This window comes from Aquila chrysaetos, chromosome W, assembly GCF_900496995.4.
Source record: "Aquila chrysaetos chrysaetos chromosome W, bAquChr1.4, whole genome shotgun sequence".
NCBI classification, from domain to species: Eukaryota; Metazoa; Chordata; class Aves; order Accipitriformes; family Accipitridae; genus Aquila; species Aquila chrysaetos.
Window position 1 is genome coordinate 6,553,583 of NC_054457.1, and position 16,690 is coordinate 6,570,272.

Here is a 16,690-nt window from a genome sequence, read left to right on the forward strand (position 1 = left end):
ATGTTTATACCCAATACCAAATATCTATTAAATATATACCAAATATAGAAAATCAATAATCAATTATCAGATGTTAAATACCAAATATCAAATGCCGAGTATCAAATACAAAGTTTCAAATACCAAATACGTATATCAAACACTAAATATTAAATAAATACAAATAACAATTGTTGCCAGGTAATGGAGTCCACCTACTTGCCCAGGGCACAGACAAAGCCGACTTCCCTAAGCAAGAGTCATAACCAATATCCCCTGGCAAAATTATTAACCAGCAAATATATTCACACTTTATAACTTCCAACCTCAATAAGAGACACTAGAATCGTTGCCAAGACTCACTTCATGCTCAATTGCACATCCTACACTTACAACACTCACGATACTTCCAAGTTGTGATGGGTTGACCCTGGCTGGATGCCAGGTGCCCACCAAAGCCGTTCTATCACTCCCCCTCCTCAGCTGGACAGGGGAGAGAAAATATAACAAAGAGCTTGTGGGTCGAGATAAGGACAGGAGAGATATCACTCATCACTTACCGTCACGGGCAAAACAGACTCAACTTGGGGAAATTAACTCACTTTATTACAAATCAACCAGAGTAGGGTAATGAGAAATAAAACCGAATCTCAGAACACCTTCCCTCCACCCCTCCCTTCTTCCCGGGCACAACTTCACTCCCGGCTTCTCTACCAACCCCCCCCCAGCAGCACAGGGGGACGGGGATGGGGTTTATGGTCAGTTCATCACACGTTGTTTTCTGCCGCTTCACCCTCCTCAGGGGGAGGACTCATCACACTCTTCCCTGCTCCAGCGTGGGGTCCCACCCATGGGAGACAGTCCTCCACGAACTTCTCCAACGTGGGCCCTTCCCACGGGCTGCAGTTCTTCACAAACTGCTCCAGCATGGGTCCTTTCCACGGCGTGCAGTCCTTCAGGAGCACACTGCTCCAGCGTGGGTCCCCCACGGGGTCACAAGTCCTGCCAGAAAACCTGCTCCGTGGGCTCCTCTCTCCACAGATCCGCAGGTCCTGCCAGGAACCTGCTCCAGCGCAGGGTTCCCACAGGGTCACAGCCTCCTTCGGGAAACCCACCTGCTCCGGCGTGGGGTCCTCCACGGGCTACAGGTGGATATCTGCTCCACCGTGGACCTCCATGGACTGCAGGGGGACAGCCTGCCTCACCATGGTCTTCACCACGGGCTGCAGGGGAATCTCTGCTCCGGCGCCTGGAGCATCTCCTCCCCCTCCTTCTTCACTGACCTTGGTGTCCGCAGAGTTGTTTCTCTTACATGTTCTCACTCCTCTCTCCGGCTGCCGAATCTGCCTATCCCAACTTTTTTTTCCTTCTTAAAAATGTTATCACAGAGGTGTTACCACTATCGCTGATTGGCTCGGCCTTGGCCGGCGGCGGGTCCGTCTCAGAGCTGGTATTGGCTTTCTCTTGAACACAGGGGAAGCTTCTAGCAGCTTCTTACAGAAGCTACCCCTGTAACCCCCCCCGCTACCAAAACCTTGCCAACAAAACCAATACACAAGTACACAATATATCTCACTTTTTTTTTTTCCCCCTTTTTTTTTTCTTTATTTCTTTTTGGTTTTATTTTTTTTTTTTTTTAATAGAATTTGGGACTCAAACCCAAATTTTCCAAAATGCTTTTGAAGCTGGGACTCTAACCCAGAATCCTCAAAAGTTGTGGGACTCCTTCCCACTCCCAAATTGTCCAACCCAGCAATAGCTTTCGCTTATGTCTTACGGGCAGACGCCTAGGCTTCTACTTCCTTCAGGATCCTTTTGTCCAACCTTGCGCAGCTTTCGCCGCGTCTGACAGGCAGACGATACCGGTGGGACTCTAACCCACTCGGGGGGACTCTAACCCCAAACAATACCGGTGGGACTCTAACCCACTCGGGGGGACTCTAACCCCAAACAATACCGGTGGGACTCTAACCCACTATCCTTAATATTTAAAAGAAGTGTCTTACCAAAATCCAGGGGACGTCGCAAAGAGCCTTATGGATCGGGGATCGATGGGTATCCCCGAGAAATCCTCGGTGCCGGCAGGAACCGATCGGTCCCCGACTCCTCCGGTCTCTCTCAGCGAGGTCCCATCTGGGTCGCCAAAAACTGTTACCGAAAAGCTCAGAATGAAGAACTTATCAACACCAATTTAGTGTAGATAAGCAGACACTTCTTTATTGACGGCCGGGTGCGTGGGCGAGTACTCTCAAGAACCACGCACACCTGTCTCCAAAACAATATACCTTATATTAAGACCTATTGATACATATTCATTAGATTTCCAAGAAAAGTTATACATATTCATTAGATTTTTGGGAAATCATTAGCATATGTGAATATCTTTTACGCAGGCACAGTGAAGGTCTCTCTGAGGCGTGGTAAGTCTTGGAGGCGGGTAGCTTTTGACCAGGAGGTGTGTTTTGGTATTATAATGAAGCAAAGTTCGTCTAGAGTTCATAATTTCTTCATCGATGTTATGGCAACAGGTGCAATCCATCCTTTTTGACAGTAGCTATGCGGTTATCTCTAACGGCTCTAGCCAGGTACCTTCCAGGAGCTTTGTACTGCACATTCTATCCTTAGGGATCGGCCGCTGTGTTTCAAACAGGCCGTTGTCAGGTAACGTACTGACAACTCTTACACCACCCCGTTGTCAGGTATTTCTTTATCTTGTTATCTAAGTTCTAAATGTTCCTACTAGATGATTTTAGCCAATTTCTCTGGCATTGGTACGGGGCTATACAGGGGATTTCGCAGCAGACACTAGTCGGTGTATAAAATACATCATACATACGATTTTGCTAAAATATTAAAACTAAATGTGATTAATTCTAACTAATAACAAATCAGTGACAAATCAGTAACAACAGGATCAAATACATAATGGCACAAAAGCAAACCATTTCTCCTTAGTACCAGTACCATACCAACCCAAGCTCTCAAACAAGTCAGTGTCTGGTTTTATCAGTTCATACTCAGATCATTTCCAGCCATCATTGACAGCTGGTTCATTAAAACTGACCTTAGAAATCCCAGTTTTCTCCATATTCCAACACTGTGATTTCTAAAGGGAATTCTGCTTCTTGCACACTAGAAACAACAGAATCCATCTGTACACACACTGTTTGTGTCCTTTACAGTGTCCCTTGGCTTGTTTCCTCTGTAAGACAGCTACATCCAAAAATTACTGAAGCTGGCTTGATTTATCCTTATTTATTGTTCTCAACTTATAAAATGTTTCTCAAAACACTCACTAGGCACATGCGCTAAATAACACTTGGCTAACAGCACAAGTCCAGCTCCCTCTCACACCAAGAGCCTGCACTACTAGATAAGCCTCAAAGCATGACTAGAAGGTCAAAATACACATGCTCCCTGTTTCCATCCCAGACAGGACTCTTTTGAGACAAACTCTCCTACTGGAAAGTGTAAAGGCTATCAATTTTGCATTGGAAGTAGGGTAAGCCAGAACTTCAACTGAGCAATGCTTTGAAGATTAAAGTTCATCAAAACTGAGCATCTCTGTGCCATTGGAAAAGCCTCTAATTCAACCCTAGAGATGGTGAGAGAACTATACCAACTGGGGGGAAAGTTGAAGCATTAAAAAAAAAACCCAACAAGTCACAAACATTGCCTGAAACAGAAAATTTCAGATCTGGAGTCACATACTTAAATGACCTAAATAGTCCTGAATTTAAACATGTAGTTTGTTGAAAAAAAAAAAAAAAAAAATACACTGCTGACTCCTGTGGCAGGAGGAGGCCCATTACACACAAGCAGCAAGCACAGCTAATTCCAGCACACACCTGTGGAAACAATGCAACTCCCAAAAAGCACTTTTAGTGCAGTGAGGATAGAGATGAATGCAGACAAATCCACAGCATCTGCTATTCAGTGTCCAAGTTAGATCTTTGCCTCCAGGAGAACTTTCAGTCCACACCTTCCCTCTTTTTGTGGCTGAAGATAACAGGAATTTCTGTTCAAAACCAGCTGGGATGAGCTGGGGCTGGATGAAGCTAACTAACTAATGATTCACTTCAACTGCAGTGCAATACAGACCTCCAATGCAGTCCTCATTGCTTTCCAGCAATGGAAAAAGCTGGAGGCAGATGCCTTCTGCAGTAGCTTCAAAGTGATCTCCTGATCTGTCATACATAGATAAGCCAATTTTGAGATGTCAAAGCAGACACTTCAAGTCTGAGGGAACCAATGCAAAAGACTCACTTTTTTGGATCACATGATGGGAACAGGCATCTGTGCACGTGAGATATAAGGAACACGACCTCACCGGCTTGCATGGCTTCTGAGACAGTATTTGTGAACATGATCTACACTGTTGGAACTAACAGTCTTGCAAAATTTAAGGGCTTCAGCAGAAAGAAATAAGAGTAATCCTAAAATAACAAACATGTTGGGATTCCTGCACTAGCAAGTAGAACCAGAACCTACTCAAACAAATCCCCCTCTGCTGACAGAGCAAGTGCTGAGTGGCATTTACATGACCAGAGCGCTGCACTCCACCAAAAGCTTATGTGAGCTTTGCAGTGTAAAACAAACAGCCTTTCTCCCAAAGCACTGTCTAGGGGTCAGTGAAATGTTCCACAACCCATGGAGCGTGCTTCCTAACCAAGCTCTCCTCCTAAAAGCAAGGCCAGACTCAGTATCAGTGGTCTTCCTGAGATTACCAGCCCCAGTCTACAGATGAAGAAAACACAGCAGAGACTTCTAACAGCTTTCTTAAGATTATACAGCAGTCTCACAGATAATAAAAATGACTAAACCTTCTCCATTTCTCTTCTGTCCTTTAGTAGCAGGTGCCCGAATGAAACATCAGAAAACAATTCCAGTCACATGCTGGTTCAGAAGATGTACAAACATATAATTTGGCTTTGGTGTGAACATCCAGACTAGTTTGAAGCTCGTATTTTTGAAGAATACAAAGTTTTAACAAAAGGATTTAGCAAAAACAACAAACAAACATTTTGAGACTGTAAGCCAACAGTTTGATTATATTGCACTACATGTAACTTGAATATTAAACATTTTGCCTACTCTCACTTAAGTCCCAGTTTAGTAATCTTTTGTAGTTATAGAACCAGGTTGCATGGCTGCCAAAATATAAATACATGCCAAATGTTTAATAAGATTTTTAAATCAATCTTCTGCCAAGCCATTAACGCATTGTGGATGGTAGTATGACAACAATGTAAAGCAGAAAGCATACTATTCATCTCAATGGGTTTCGTTTTCTAAAAAAAAAGCTATAGAATTTATTTAAAAGTCAGGTTACTTCAGTGCCCTTTATCTTAGCTTTTTTAAATCACAATCAAAAATTATAACCCAATAAACTTCCTGGATAGGTTTTTGCCTTCATAGCAGCAGTACGTGTCATGCATCCCAATCATTTGAAACATCCTGTGTCACATACAGAGGAAAGCTGTGCTGGGTTTGTGTGGCAAGGTTTTCGTAGCAGGGGAGCTACAGGGGTGGTGTCCTGGTTTCAGCTGGGATAGAGTTAATTGTCTTCCTAGTAGATGGTACAGTGCTATGTTTTGGGTTCAGTATGAGAAGAATGTTGATAACACTGATGTTTTCAGTTGTTGCTAAGTAGTGTTTAGTCTCAAGTCAAGGATTTTTTCAGCTTCTCATGCCCAGCCAGCGAGAAAGCTGGAGGGGCACAAGAAGTTGGCACAGGACACAGCCAGGGCAGCTGACCCACAGTGGCCAAAGGGGTATTCCATACCATGTGATGTCACATCTAGTATATAAACTGGGGGGAGTGGGGGCGGAGGGATCGCTGCTCGGGGACTAACTGGGCGTCGATCGGTGGGTGGTGAGCAATTGCACTGCGCATCATTTGTACATTCCAATCCTTTTATTATTACTGTTGTCATTTTATTAGTGTTATCATTATCATTATTAGTTTCTTCTTTTCTGTTCTATTAAACCGTTCTTATCTCAACCCACGAGTTTTACTTCTCTTCCCGATTTTCTCCCCCATCCCACTGGGTGGGGGGAAGTGAGTGAGCGGCTGCATGGTGCTTAGTTGCTGGCTGGGGTTAAACCATGACAGGTGGCTTCTGAGAGAAGCTGCTAGAAGCTTCCACTATGTCCGATAGAGCCAATGCCAGCCAGCTCCAAGACGGACCCACTGCTGACCAAGGCCAAGCCAATCAGCGACAGTGGTAGCACCTCTGGGATAACATATTTAAGAAGGGGAAAAAAACCAAACCCAAACCCAACCCAAAACACACAGCAGCAGCCAGAAGAGAGGAGTGAGAACATGTAAGAGAAACAACCCTGCAGACACCAAGGTCAGTGAAGGAGGGGGAGGAGGTGCTCCAGGCGCCGGAGCAGAGATTCCCCTGCAGCCTGTGGGGAAGACCATGGTGGGTGAGGCAGGCTGTCCCCCTGCACCCCATGGAGGTCCACGGTGGAGCAGATATCACCTGCAGCCCATGGAGGACCCCACGCCAGAGCAGGTGGGTGCCTGAAGGAGGCTGTGACCCTGTGGGAAGCCCGCGCTGGAGCAGGTTCCTGGCAGGACTTGTGACCCCGTGGGGGACCCACGCTGGAGCAGTGTGCTCCTCAAGGACTGCACGCCGTGGAAAGGACCCATGCTGGAGCAGTTTGTGAAGAACTGCAGCCCGTGGGAAGGACCCACGTTGGAGAAGTTCATGGAGGACTGTCTCCCATGGGAGGGACCCCACGCTGCAGCAGGGGAAGAGTGTGATGAGTCCTCCCCCTGAGGAGGAAGGAGCGGCAGAGACAACGCATGATGTACTCACTGCAACCCCCATTCCCCATCCCCCTGCGCCGCTCGGGGGGGGAGGAAGTAGAGAAGGCAGGAGTGAAGTTGTGCCTGGGAAGAAGGGAGGGGTGGGGGAAGGTGTTTTAAGATTTGGTTTTATTTCCCATTACCCTACTCTGATTTGATTGGCAATAAATTAAACTAATTTCCCCGAGTTGAGTCTTTTTTGCCCATGATGGTAATTGGCAAGTGATCTCTCCCTGCCCTTAGTTTGACTGACGAGCCTTTTGTTATATTTTCTCTCCCTGTCCAGCTGAGGAGGGGAGTTATAGAGCGGCTTTGGTGGGCACCTGGCATCCAGCCAGGGTCAACCCACCACAGGAGCTAAGCCTGGAACCACAGCTAAGGAAATGCATTTTTTTCCCCTCCCTTTCTCTTTTTCTAGCTATTCTGGAATATTTTATTTCATAGTTGAAACACTAAGGTGAAGCATTTAAGCATGAAGTATGCGAGCTAAACAGATAAGAGATTAGATGAAGCAAAGATTAACCTTCATTTAATATGAACAGAGATGTTTTAAAAGGTGGCAAAGCATCTGAAAAGTGTTCCAGTGACTTGTTTTAAATTAGATCATGGTGAAAACTGTGAGATGGCTTTAAACTAGATAGAAAAAGGCAAAATCTGTACTTCTAAAGGAAAGGAACAACATATTCCATTTCACTTTGAGAAAAACAACTTTTAAGTGGCTATGACATTTTGCTAATGTAGGAACATCACACAGTGAAGATTCTCTTCAGATAGTTGGACCCGAGTTGATGAAAGACTGAGGACCCTCAGCATCCAGGGGAGCTGGCAGCACTCAGCACCTTTCAGCATTTAGGCTCCATTATCTACCAGGCACTAATCTACAAGGAAAGAAAGATCCTCGGCTTTTCCTCATGCATTCTGGACAGATGACAATTTAGGGAGGGGTTACTATTGGTATTATAAAGTGCTATTTATATTTTTGTTGTTTAGCTGTTCTACCATGTAACCACTGGTAGAAAAAAATTAAATTATTTCAGAACTCCAGATTATCCAACCACAAACTATTTCTTTGCTACCTATCTATATCCAATAAGGAAACTGAACCCTTACTATGAAAACGTGAAATATGACCTCAAGTGGTCTAGCTGTGCAAACATACACAGCACCAGTACAGTTTTCTATCAATCAGAAGCATATATACATGAAAATAAATGCACAAACTATTCATCACTGAAATACCCCAGAGGAAAGCACTAGCAATTCCCATTTCTGGCAAGCTACTTGAGAAGGGAAAAGAAGCGTTTCATTGCATTTGTTTACACTGATTTACCCCAGCATTTCAGTATTTCTGTACAGTTACTAGTTGATACTATACAGCTGTTCAAAATAATGGAAAAGTTAAGATGAAACCAAGGTATGCTACAGTAGGTCAAATAAAAAAACATTCAACTTTGCAAAAGTTTAGATTAAAATACAAACTTTCAGATTTTGAACCACCTTTCTTCCAAATTATATTATTTGCAGTGTCCCATGGGCTTTACTGTAAGGATTGCACAAGCAGATCTGTTCAAAAATTAAGCACCTATAATTTGTACCTACTTTGAAGAAAGGACAAGATGGGCATGGAGGTTATTCTCCCTGGAACTGGCTGCTCTTTGAAGAGCAGAACTGTTAAACACAAATCTATTTGCTAAATCTGAAAAGTATGTATTAAAGATATATAACCAATATCTAATTAAGTAGCTAAAATTTTAATTAATATCTCTATGCAGAGTAGTAGAAGAGATTGCATTTCTTCTTTTAAATACAATAAACCCCCTATGAGGGCTAAGCCCTCTATTTAAAGTTATAGTTTTCATAACTTTGTCTACTTTACACCTACATTTTTAATTACTTGCACAGTTGAGTGTGTCTGAGCATCTTCAAAGCAAGTATCATTTTGTGTGAAATACACAGTACAAGTTGCACTATAGTAAGAACTGTAGAAAGTTACCAAACATGAAACACATGCAGAGTTAAAAATTGTCAGAAGGTAAGGGCAGTTTGGATACACAGAACAGTAAAGAAGTTTTTGGCTAAGAGATGAAGTGAAACAGAAATTCAATGAGGTGGAAAAAGAAATAGTTCCAGATGGCAATAAAGCCATTTCCTCTGTCACACCTGCCATGGTGTGACAAGGGAGGTCAGAGAAGCCAGCTCTGCTGGAACTAAGCCACAGGAGACAGAGTGGACAGAGATTACTAGATTAAATAAATAGCTCCTGTTGGGAAGCCAAGCAAAAGCGGTTTCAAATTACTTCTTGTAGCAGATGGGCAAGTAACTGAAGGGCTTGAACTGTTTGATTTTTATGGCAGTATGAGGAACCAAACAGCTTCATTCTGTGCATGCTAGAAACATGTAATGGCAGGGGAAATTAATGGTGAATGCCACAGGAAACTGTATCAGAAATATTTCTGAAAGGGTTGGAACTGACACATTAGCATGTGCAGGGCCAGTGAGAAACTGTTTTATGGATAAAAGCAACATAAAAAGAAGCTCATCACCGAGGAAGATGACAGCTATCAAAAAAAAAAGTTAGGAGAGTCAGTTATGAAGATCTTCATTCATTTTGTTGAACAGAAAATAAAGCATAAAGTACTTATTTCAGGTAGAACACTGCGGAGGTTCAGGACATCACACACAGACCAATGTGATCAAGTGAAGCCCCTTTATTGTACAAATAGCTTGGTTTATATATTATTTCTAGTTCCTGCTCATGCGTAAGCCATCTGTTGATTGGTTAGCATGTGCTGTCCATGCGCTTAGTTACACCTAATGATTGGTTATATCAACACTGCACATGTGCATAAACATAAAACATAATTGGTTATACTAACTAAAACATACGAGACTTGTCTCAGTCTAATTGGTCAAGATAAACTGCCGAATTGAGGTTGTTTGTGCCAAGTTCTCTTTATCGTGGAATGCGCACCTGTGTTCTTCTAATTGGTATCTTTCTTTTTTTTGTCTTCTTGTTTATTCTGTTCAAGGCCTTCTAAAGGCGTCTGGAATGCTCTTGCGACCGTTAGCTAAATATGTGTCCACAACAGAACACCACTGAAAGAGTACAGGGTGCACTGGAGAAAGACAGTTCTTCCAGATATTTACGTGCATGCCAAAAGCTAAGTGGGCAACCTGCATTATAAGCTTATAAGTTTACCTGCATTATCAGTTTATGGTTCTAAGCAGAGCTAATTTTGTACAGAATCGGACCCTGGCAAGCAAAGCGGAGGTACTCTGTTGACCGCTAGTGGACAGATAAGGATGAAACAGGTCCCAAGTGCTTCCCAAAGACAATCACTCTTTCACTCTAAGAACATCCAATTTATCAGCTATTCAAGCTCAAAATTAAAGAGCTCCCTAATAACATTTAAACAGTGAAAATGTTGTGTATCTATGTAACCGACAAGGAAGTATTTTTAGCCATTTTTAAGATGAAAGAAGTTTCTGGTGGGGCTGAGAATGAGAAGTCTCCACCCAAGAAGTAATGACTTGAACATTTGCAAGGCATTACAATGAAAGACAAGAATTTAAAATATCATTTGAAACAAAGCTGTTATGTTACTTCAGCAGTGCTGTCATTCACAAAATGGCTAAAATATTCTAGCTACGATAACATGCATGCTTTTCCCAAGTCTCCCCATACCATCTTCCATCTCTTAATACATCTTTGACACTGACACACATCCTCCCTTTTTGTAAGCTAATTCTCTATGAGGTCGTGCTCTTTCTTTTCAAAGCATGATGATGGTGGAAGAGTGGGAAATACAAGTAGAAAGAGGCTCTAAGACTTGAAAAAGATGGGTAGCGTAAAAAAATTCCACCTGCCCGCAGCTTCTTATTTAAAATGAGCCAAATTTAGCTCTGCTGTGTCTAGTAATTGCTTTCTGGCCGATGGACAAAGAACTTTACAGGTCAAAATAGAAAAAAAAATCCCATCTGAGAAACAAAAGAAGCCAGTCAGGTCCTGTGCATTCCTCATAAGGAACTACATTAAGCAAACACAGCTGCCAAGCTGGTATCACTGTGAAAATAATTTTCACTGAGAATTGTATTGCTCACAGCGAATCCTCAGATGACAAGAGCACACGCTGAGGCCAAAGGTTTCATCTGCTCAAAGAAAGTATAAATCCCTCATATGAAACAAAAGCCTGAAGAATCCCAACTCTCAAAATTATGCACTCGGGATATTTTGGGTCTCAAATTAATTCAGAAGATTTTAGCTACACTATATGAATGACAGACATGTCCCTAGCACACATCAGGATTGCTCATATGGCAGATCTTAGGCTAGCACCAATTTTGGTGGAGGGATTAGTTACTTGGGGAGGAAAATACTTTCTTTCATTGTAAATTATTCTTAAAGACTTCTCAGAGGCTTGGGGAAAAGGCAACATTATTTGTATAAAAACTCAGACTGATAGAAAACTAGATACATATTTACAGATTGTCAATAAGATAAAGTTAATTGATCAGTAAGTGGGTCAATTCATAAGGAAATGCTGCCTACTGACATCTATTTTACTGCATTGCTCATGTCCTCAACCCAGATTAAGACGACGGCATTAATAGAGCAGAATATATAGACTCTCTATACCTCACCTTCTATCCTCAATTTGGGGGCACAAAGATTTCAGTTCTATAAATGTACATTATCTACAAAAAACTATTTCTTATCCTGGTCAGAGAGGCATGGGCATTCAACAAAACTACACTTTACCAACTACCATAAGACACCCCCCCAAACAACAACAACAAAAAAAATCCACAATCCTCCACCTTTTTCTAAGCCAGACTGTTGTGACTTTAGCCAGGCAGATCTTTTAACATAAGAGGCAGTTTACAAACACTAGGAGACATACATCTTGGGCTGAAATCTTAAGCATATATCCTTTCATTGTTCTAATTGTCATAGCAATAGAAGATTAAATGTGCGTGGTATTTTCTGGAAGCTAAGAGATTATTTTGTTTCCAAATAGCATATACTATTATTTGCCACTGGTATCCTTCACATGAGGAAAATCTGCCATTTGCAGTGCAAGAGAACATAGACAGACAGCACGATAAAAGAAGAAAACATCATGGTATAAGGAATGATCCTCGTATTTGGAAGAAATCCAAATGGAAAAGTTTCTGATTGACAAAGCTGGCAGAAGTTATATTAGAGACCTCTGCCTCATCTACTGGATTCCTGGTCTTCAGAAACCAAAAATACCTGGCTTGAACTGCAGAGAATGAAATGAGTAAACGAATCTGGCACTGACTATGGAAGCACAAGTGCTGATAAATAGTATAAATTTGTGCCTGCATAAGCTTAACAAATGATAAAAAAAAGATGTGCTCTATCATTTTTTTAAACATAATATGAACACTACCTTCAACAGTATTGTTTAAATACGATCATGACAGAACACTGTTTTTTGCTTCTCTCTCTGCAACAGCTAAAATATTACATGCATGTCTGTGCAAAGACAACACAGTGTATCATCTCAGTTCCAAGCACTCCTTCTAAACAATGAGAAATGTACTGATGATTTCTAATAAAACAACAACATTTTTTCCCTAATATACTGGAACATCCTCTGTATTGGATAAGTGATGATACATTAATTTGTAAAATTCATTCTAATATTTTCAAGCTAGTAGTTTGTTTTCTTCAACATTAGCATTGGACTGTTACTCAGGTTCTGGAATGGAATTCTATCCTGCTGAATTAAGTTCAAAAATCAGTATTCCTACTGCTGCAAGTGAAGTTTAAATCCTGCTGGGGAAAAAAAAAAAAGTTTACTGTTAACTTCTTTTCTTTTTTTCTTTTCTTTTTCTTACTAAATGTAAAGAAAATGCTATTTACAAGATATAACAGTAATTCTATGAATACATTAGTAACTAAATGTTAGTTTCCAAACCAGTTAAAAATTCACAAGTTAAAATTATGAAGATTTGACAAATGAGGCTTCAGATTCTACATATTCCTTACATTAACTACTTGGATAGTATTAATAGCTATTATTCACATATAGCATTAATGTTCAGCTGTGGTCATATGGGAAGAAACTTCCAAAGTTTCCAAAGTGATCTCCTCAAAACCAAGAAAAAGTCTCTAAAACAATACATTTAACCTGTAAAGGCCCAATGAATTGCAAAGAGACTCATTTCTCATCATAGCCAATATTCTGTAAGAACATTCCACAGTTTGTGGGTTAATGAAAAGTTATTAACACCAAAAGCTTTTTACAGCTCCAACATGATTTGACATAACAGTTACGGATGCTGGATTCCTATGCCTTGGAGGGACATGATTTTATACAGGATATATTCAACCAATAGCAAAAAATAGGGTATCAAGTAAAATACTAGACATAGCTTTTGTAAACTGTAAGAGACTAAGAAAGAGATGCATGATTTTAAAAGGCCACACCTATGTTTAAACAAAATTATAGAAGACACATTCTAGCAAATAGCTGTTGCAATTACATTGACTTAAAAAAAAATCTTTACCTAATGATATAAAAATTGCTGTAACACGAGCAGCTGCTACACAAAACTTGTAAGAAGTGAATATTTCTCATAAAGAGCTTAAGAGACATTACAGCCTCAGCATCTCTGAAACCTCATTCCTGTTAGATATCTCAGAGGGGACAGGATGCTGGTAAAGAAGTCTTGCAAAATGAGGTGCTCCCTCAATCCATGGATCATCCAAAACAATTAATGTTTTGGATTCTGATGTATTTTCCCTAAGTCTACAGTTATAATTAATATCTTACTGAAAAAAAAATGCAGTGGGGGAAAGAAAGAGTTCACAGTCAGAGCACCGTGACCTGCCAGTTCTCACCTTACTTAAATTAGCATTGAGATCAAATGTTTTCTGAAGGCAACAAGAAATGAAGTTGCACACTGGTGCAGTCTATCTACCCTCACGACAGCTGGCAGCTCTGCATCCTTCCCCGGTTTCACCCTGAGCTCAGATTTTCAGACCTGACCTCGTGACACAAGTTTATGAGGAACGTGGTATTTTGCTCGTACATGAGGTCCAGTAAATGTATTATTATGCCAGTAAAGCGGTATAGGAACATGTTATTTTTCCACACAGATAACAGATCCAGCCTGTGCACTCTGCCAACCATCGCCTCCAAGTTCGTTACGGTTTGGGGCTGCAAGAACCGCGTCCTGCAGGCACCTCTCTATGCATCTGCCCCGCTCGCTCATATTTGAGGCAGCACACGGGAACACGATAAAATATTTCAAGAGGAGAGCCACAGCAGCACAGCCCGGGGCGCGCTGCCTCCTCAGCGGTCTGGCCGGGGACGAGCGGCATGAAGAAAGTAAACCCCGTTAAACACTTCGCTTTCCTCTCCCCTGGCGCATCCTAGCCCACGGGAGGAGCGGTCCCGGCGCAGCCAGGAAGAGCAGGGGCGAGAGTCGGCCCCGCAGCAGGGAGTGGGGACGGGCATGGGCGCCCTACCTGGGATGGCCAGGTTGGTGAGCGGGGTGCGGTGGATGCTGCTGGGCAGAGCTGCCATCCAGTCGGCGAACCACAACTCGTTCTTCCCTTGCGACGAAGCCATGCCACCACCGTATCCCTGCCGCCCTCCCGCCGCCGCTCAGCTCCAGCTCGCCCGGCCCCGCCCTGCGGGAGGGCGCGCACGCCCCGCCTCCCAGAGCCCTGGCGAGCCGAGCCCGGGCGCTGTCCCCCAGCCGCTTCCCTGTGGTGCGGGGCTAGGGTCCTGAGACCTCTCAGGGCTGCTACCGGTGCCGCCCTGTCCCCTCTCAGCGGTACGCTGGTGGGGCTGGACGGCATCAACGTGTTTGGGAGGGCGAACCTGCCCTAAACAACAGACGGGCTTTGGGAGGAAGGAGCAAGGTCAAGGCCCAGGGCCCTGGGCAGAAGCCACATCTGCATCAACCCCTCTCAAGTGCCAACATGCACCTCTCCAGCCGGCCGGCTCAGCCGCATTGCCATCCCGCCAGTCAGGTGCAGGCAGCCCACCCGAGAGCTCGGCCACTGCCACAAAGCTGGAGCCATTAACGCATCTGCTCCTGGGATGGCGTTTAGGGGCATTGGCTGGCTTTTGTTCCTCTGCATAGCCCTGTGACTTTGCAATAACGTCCCTGACCTTGGCGATTAGTTGGTTAAATACCTTCTCCACTGAGACCTGGGCACAGCTAAGACACCCCTAACAGCTGATTCCTGTGGCTGGCTTGTCTGCCTGGTTTCAGCTGTGATAGACTTAATTTTCTTTCTAGTAGCTGATATAGTGCTATGTTTTCGAGTTAGGTATGGGAAGAATGTTGATAACACTGATGTTTTCAGTTGTTGCTAAGTAGTGTTTAGTCTAAAGTCAAGGATTTTTTCAGCTTCTCATGCCCAGCCAGCAAGAAAGCTGGAGGGGCACAAGAAGTTGGGATGGGGCACAGCCAGGGTAGCTGACCCAAAGCGGCCAAAGGGGTATTCCATACCATGTGGCATCATGTCTAGTATATAAACTGGGGGGAGTGGGGGCAGAGGGATTGCCGCTCAGGGACTAACTGGGCATCAATCAGCAGGTGGTGAGCAATTGCATTGTGCATCACTTGTACATTCCAATCCTTTTATTATTACTGTTGTCATTTTATTAGTGTTATCATTATCATTATTAATTTCTTCTTTTCTGTTCTATTAAACTGTTCTTATCGCAACCCACGAGTTTTACTTCTCTTCCCGATTTTCTCCCCCATCGACTGGGTGGGGAGAGAGTGAGTGAGCAGCTGCGTGGTGCTTAGTTGCTGCCTGGGTTAAACCATGACAGGCTAGTAGCCTGGAATTAGAAGGTAGGGAAGCCAAGCAGCTGGGATCGCTTGCCAGAGAAGGTGGCATTGACAAGGCAATTGGAAAAGGGACAGAAGCCCTCAGCCTCTGGAGGCGACTCCTATCAAGCGTGAAGGAAAGGTACCCCTTTAAGGAAGATGTTATATGTCAATCAGGCAAGTGGACCACCAAGGAGAGAGGTATCCAATATCTGAGGGAATTAGCCATGCTAGAGATGATTTATTATGACCCGGACAACCCACAATTACCCAAAGATCCAGACGATGTCCCATGCACACGACCCATGTGGCAGAAGTTTGTATGGAGCGCACCATCGTCCTATGACAACTCACTGGCAATAATGACCTGGAAAGACGAAGAGGCACCAACAGTGGATGAAGTGGCTCGCCAACTCCGTCAATACGAAGAATATCTCTCCTCCTCCCTACAAGCTTGCATTTCGGCTGTGGAGAAGCTGTCCCAGGATTTCCAGCAATTCAAAGAGAATACGTCCTACTCCCCACTTGTAAGGACCAATGTCTCAGCTATTAGGAGTGAGAGTTCCTCTGCCCAAGAGAGAGAATATAGAAGGTACACACCACGAGGTGCCCTGTGGTTTTACCTATGTGACCACGGAAAGGACATGAGGAAATGGGATGGAAAACCTACCTCAGTCCTAGATGCACAGGTATGTGAGTTGTGAGGAAAAACAACTACAAAAGGGGTATTGATGGGCTTTTGGTATAGCTACCTTGGAGACGGAGGGAATTAAACAGCTGTCCACCTTGCCCAGTCTCTCAGAGGACACATTGACTGTGGGGTTGCTGAGGGTTGAAGAACAACTAGTGCCAATTGCTACCACGACGGTCCACCGGCGGCAATATCGCACCAACCGAGACTCCCTGATTCCCATCCACAAGTTCATTCGCCAACTGGAGAGCCAAGGAGTGATCAGCAAAACTCGCTCACCCTTTAATAGTCCCATATGGCCTGTGCGAAAGTCTAATGGGGAGTGGAGACTAACAGTTGACTATCGTGGCCTGAATGAAGTTACGCCACCGCTGAGT

At 43.5% G+C, this 16,690-nt stretch overlaps 1 protein-coding gene across 1 annotated transcript in view; it reads right to left on the bottom strand.

Moving 5' to 3' along the window:
• Positions 1 to 14,454, bottom strand: part of LOC121232761 (PI-PLC X domain-containing protein 3-like) — a 169,566-nt gene extending 155,112 nt beyond the window's left edge. Inside the window, exon 1 of the mRNA XM_041121174.1 lies at positions 14,301 to 14,454. Within this exon, the coding sequence (XP_040977108.1) occupies positions 14,301 to 14,403 (103 nt within the window). The 5' untranslated portion in view covers positions 14,404 to 14,454. The remainder of the gene's footprint in view (positions 1 to 14,300) is intronic.
• Between the last annotated feature and the right edge of the window lie 2,236 nt (positions 14,455 to 16,690).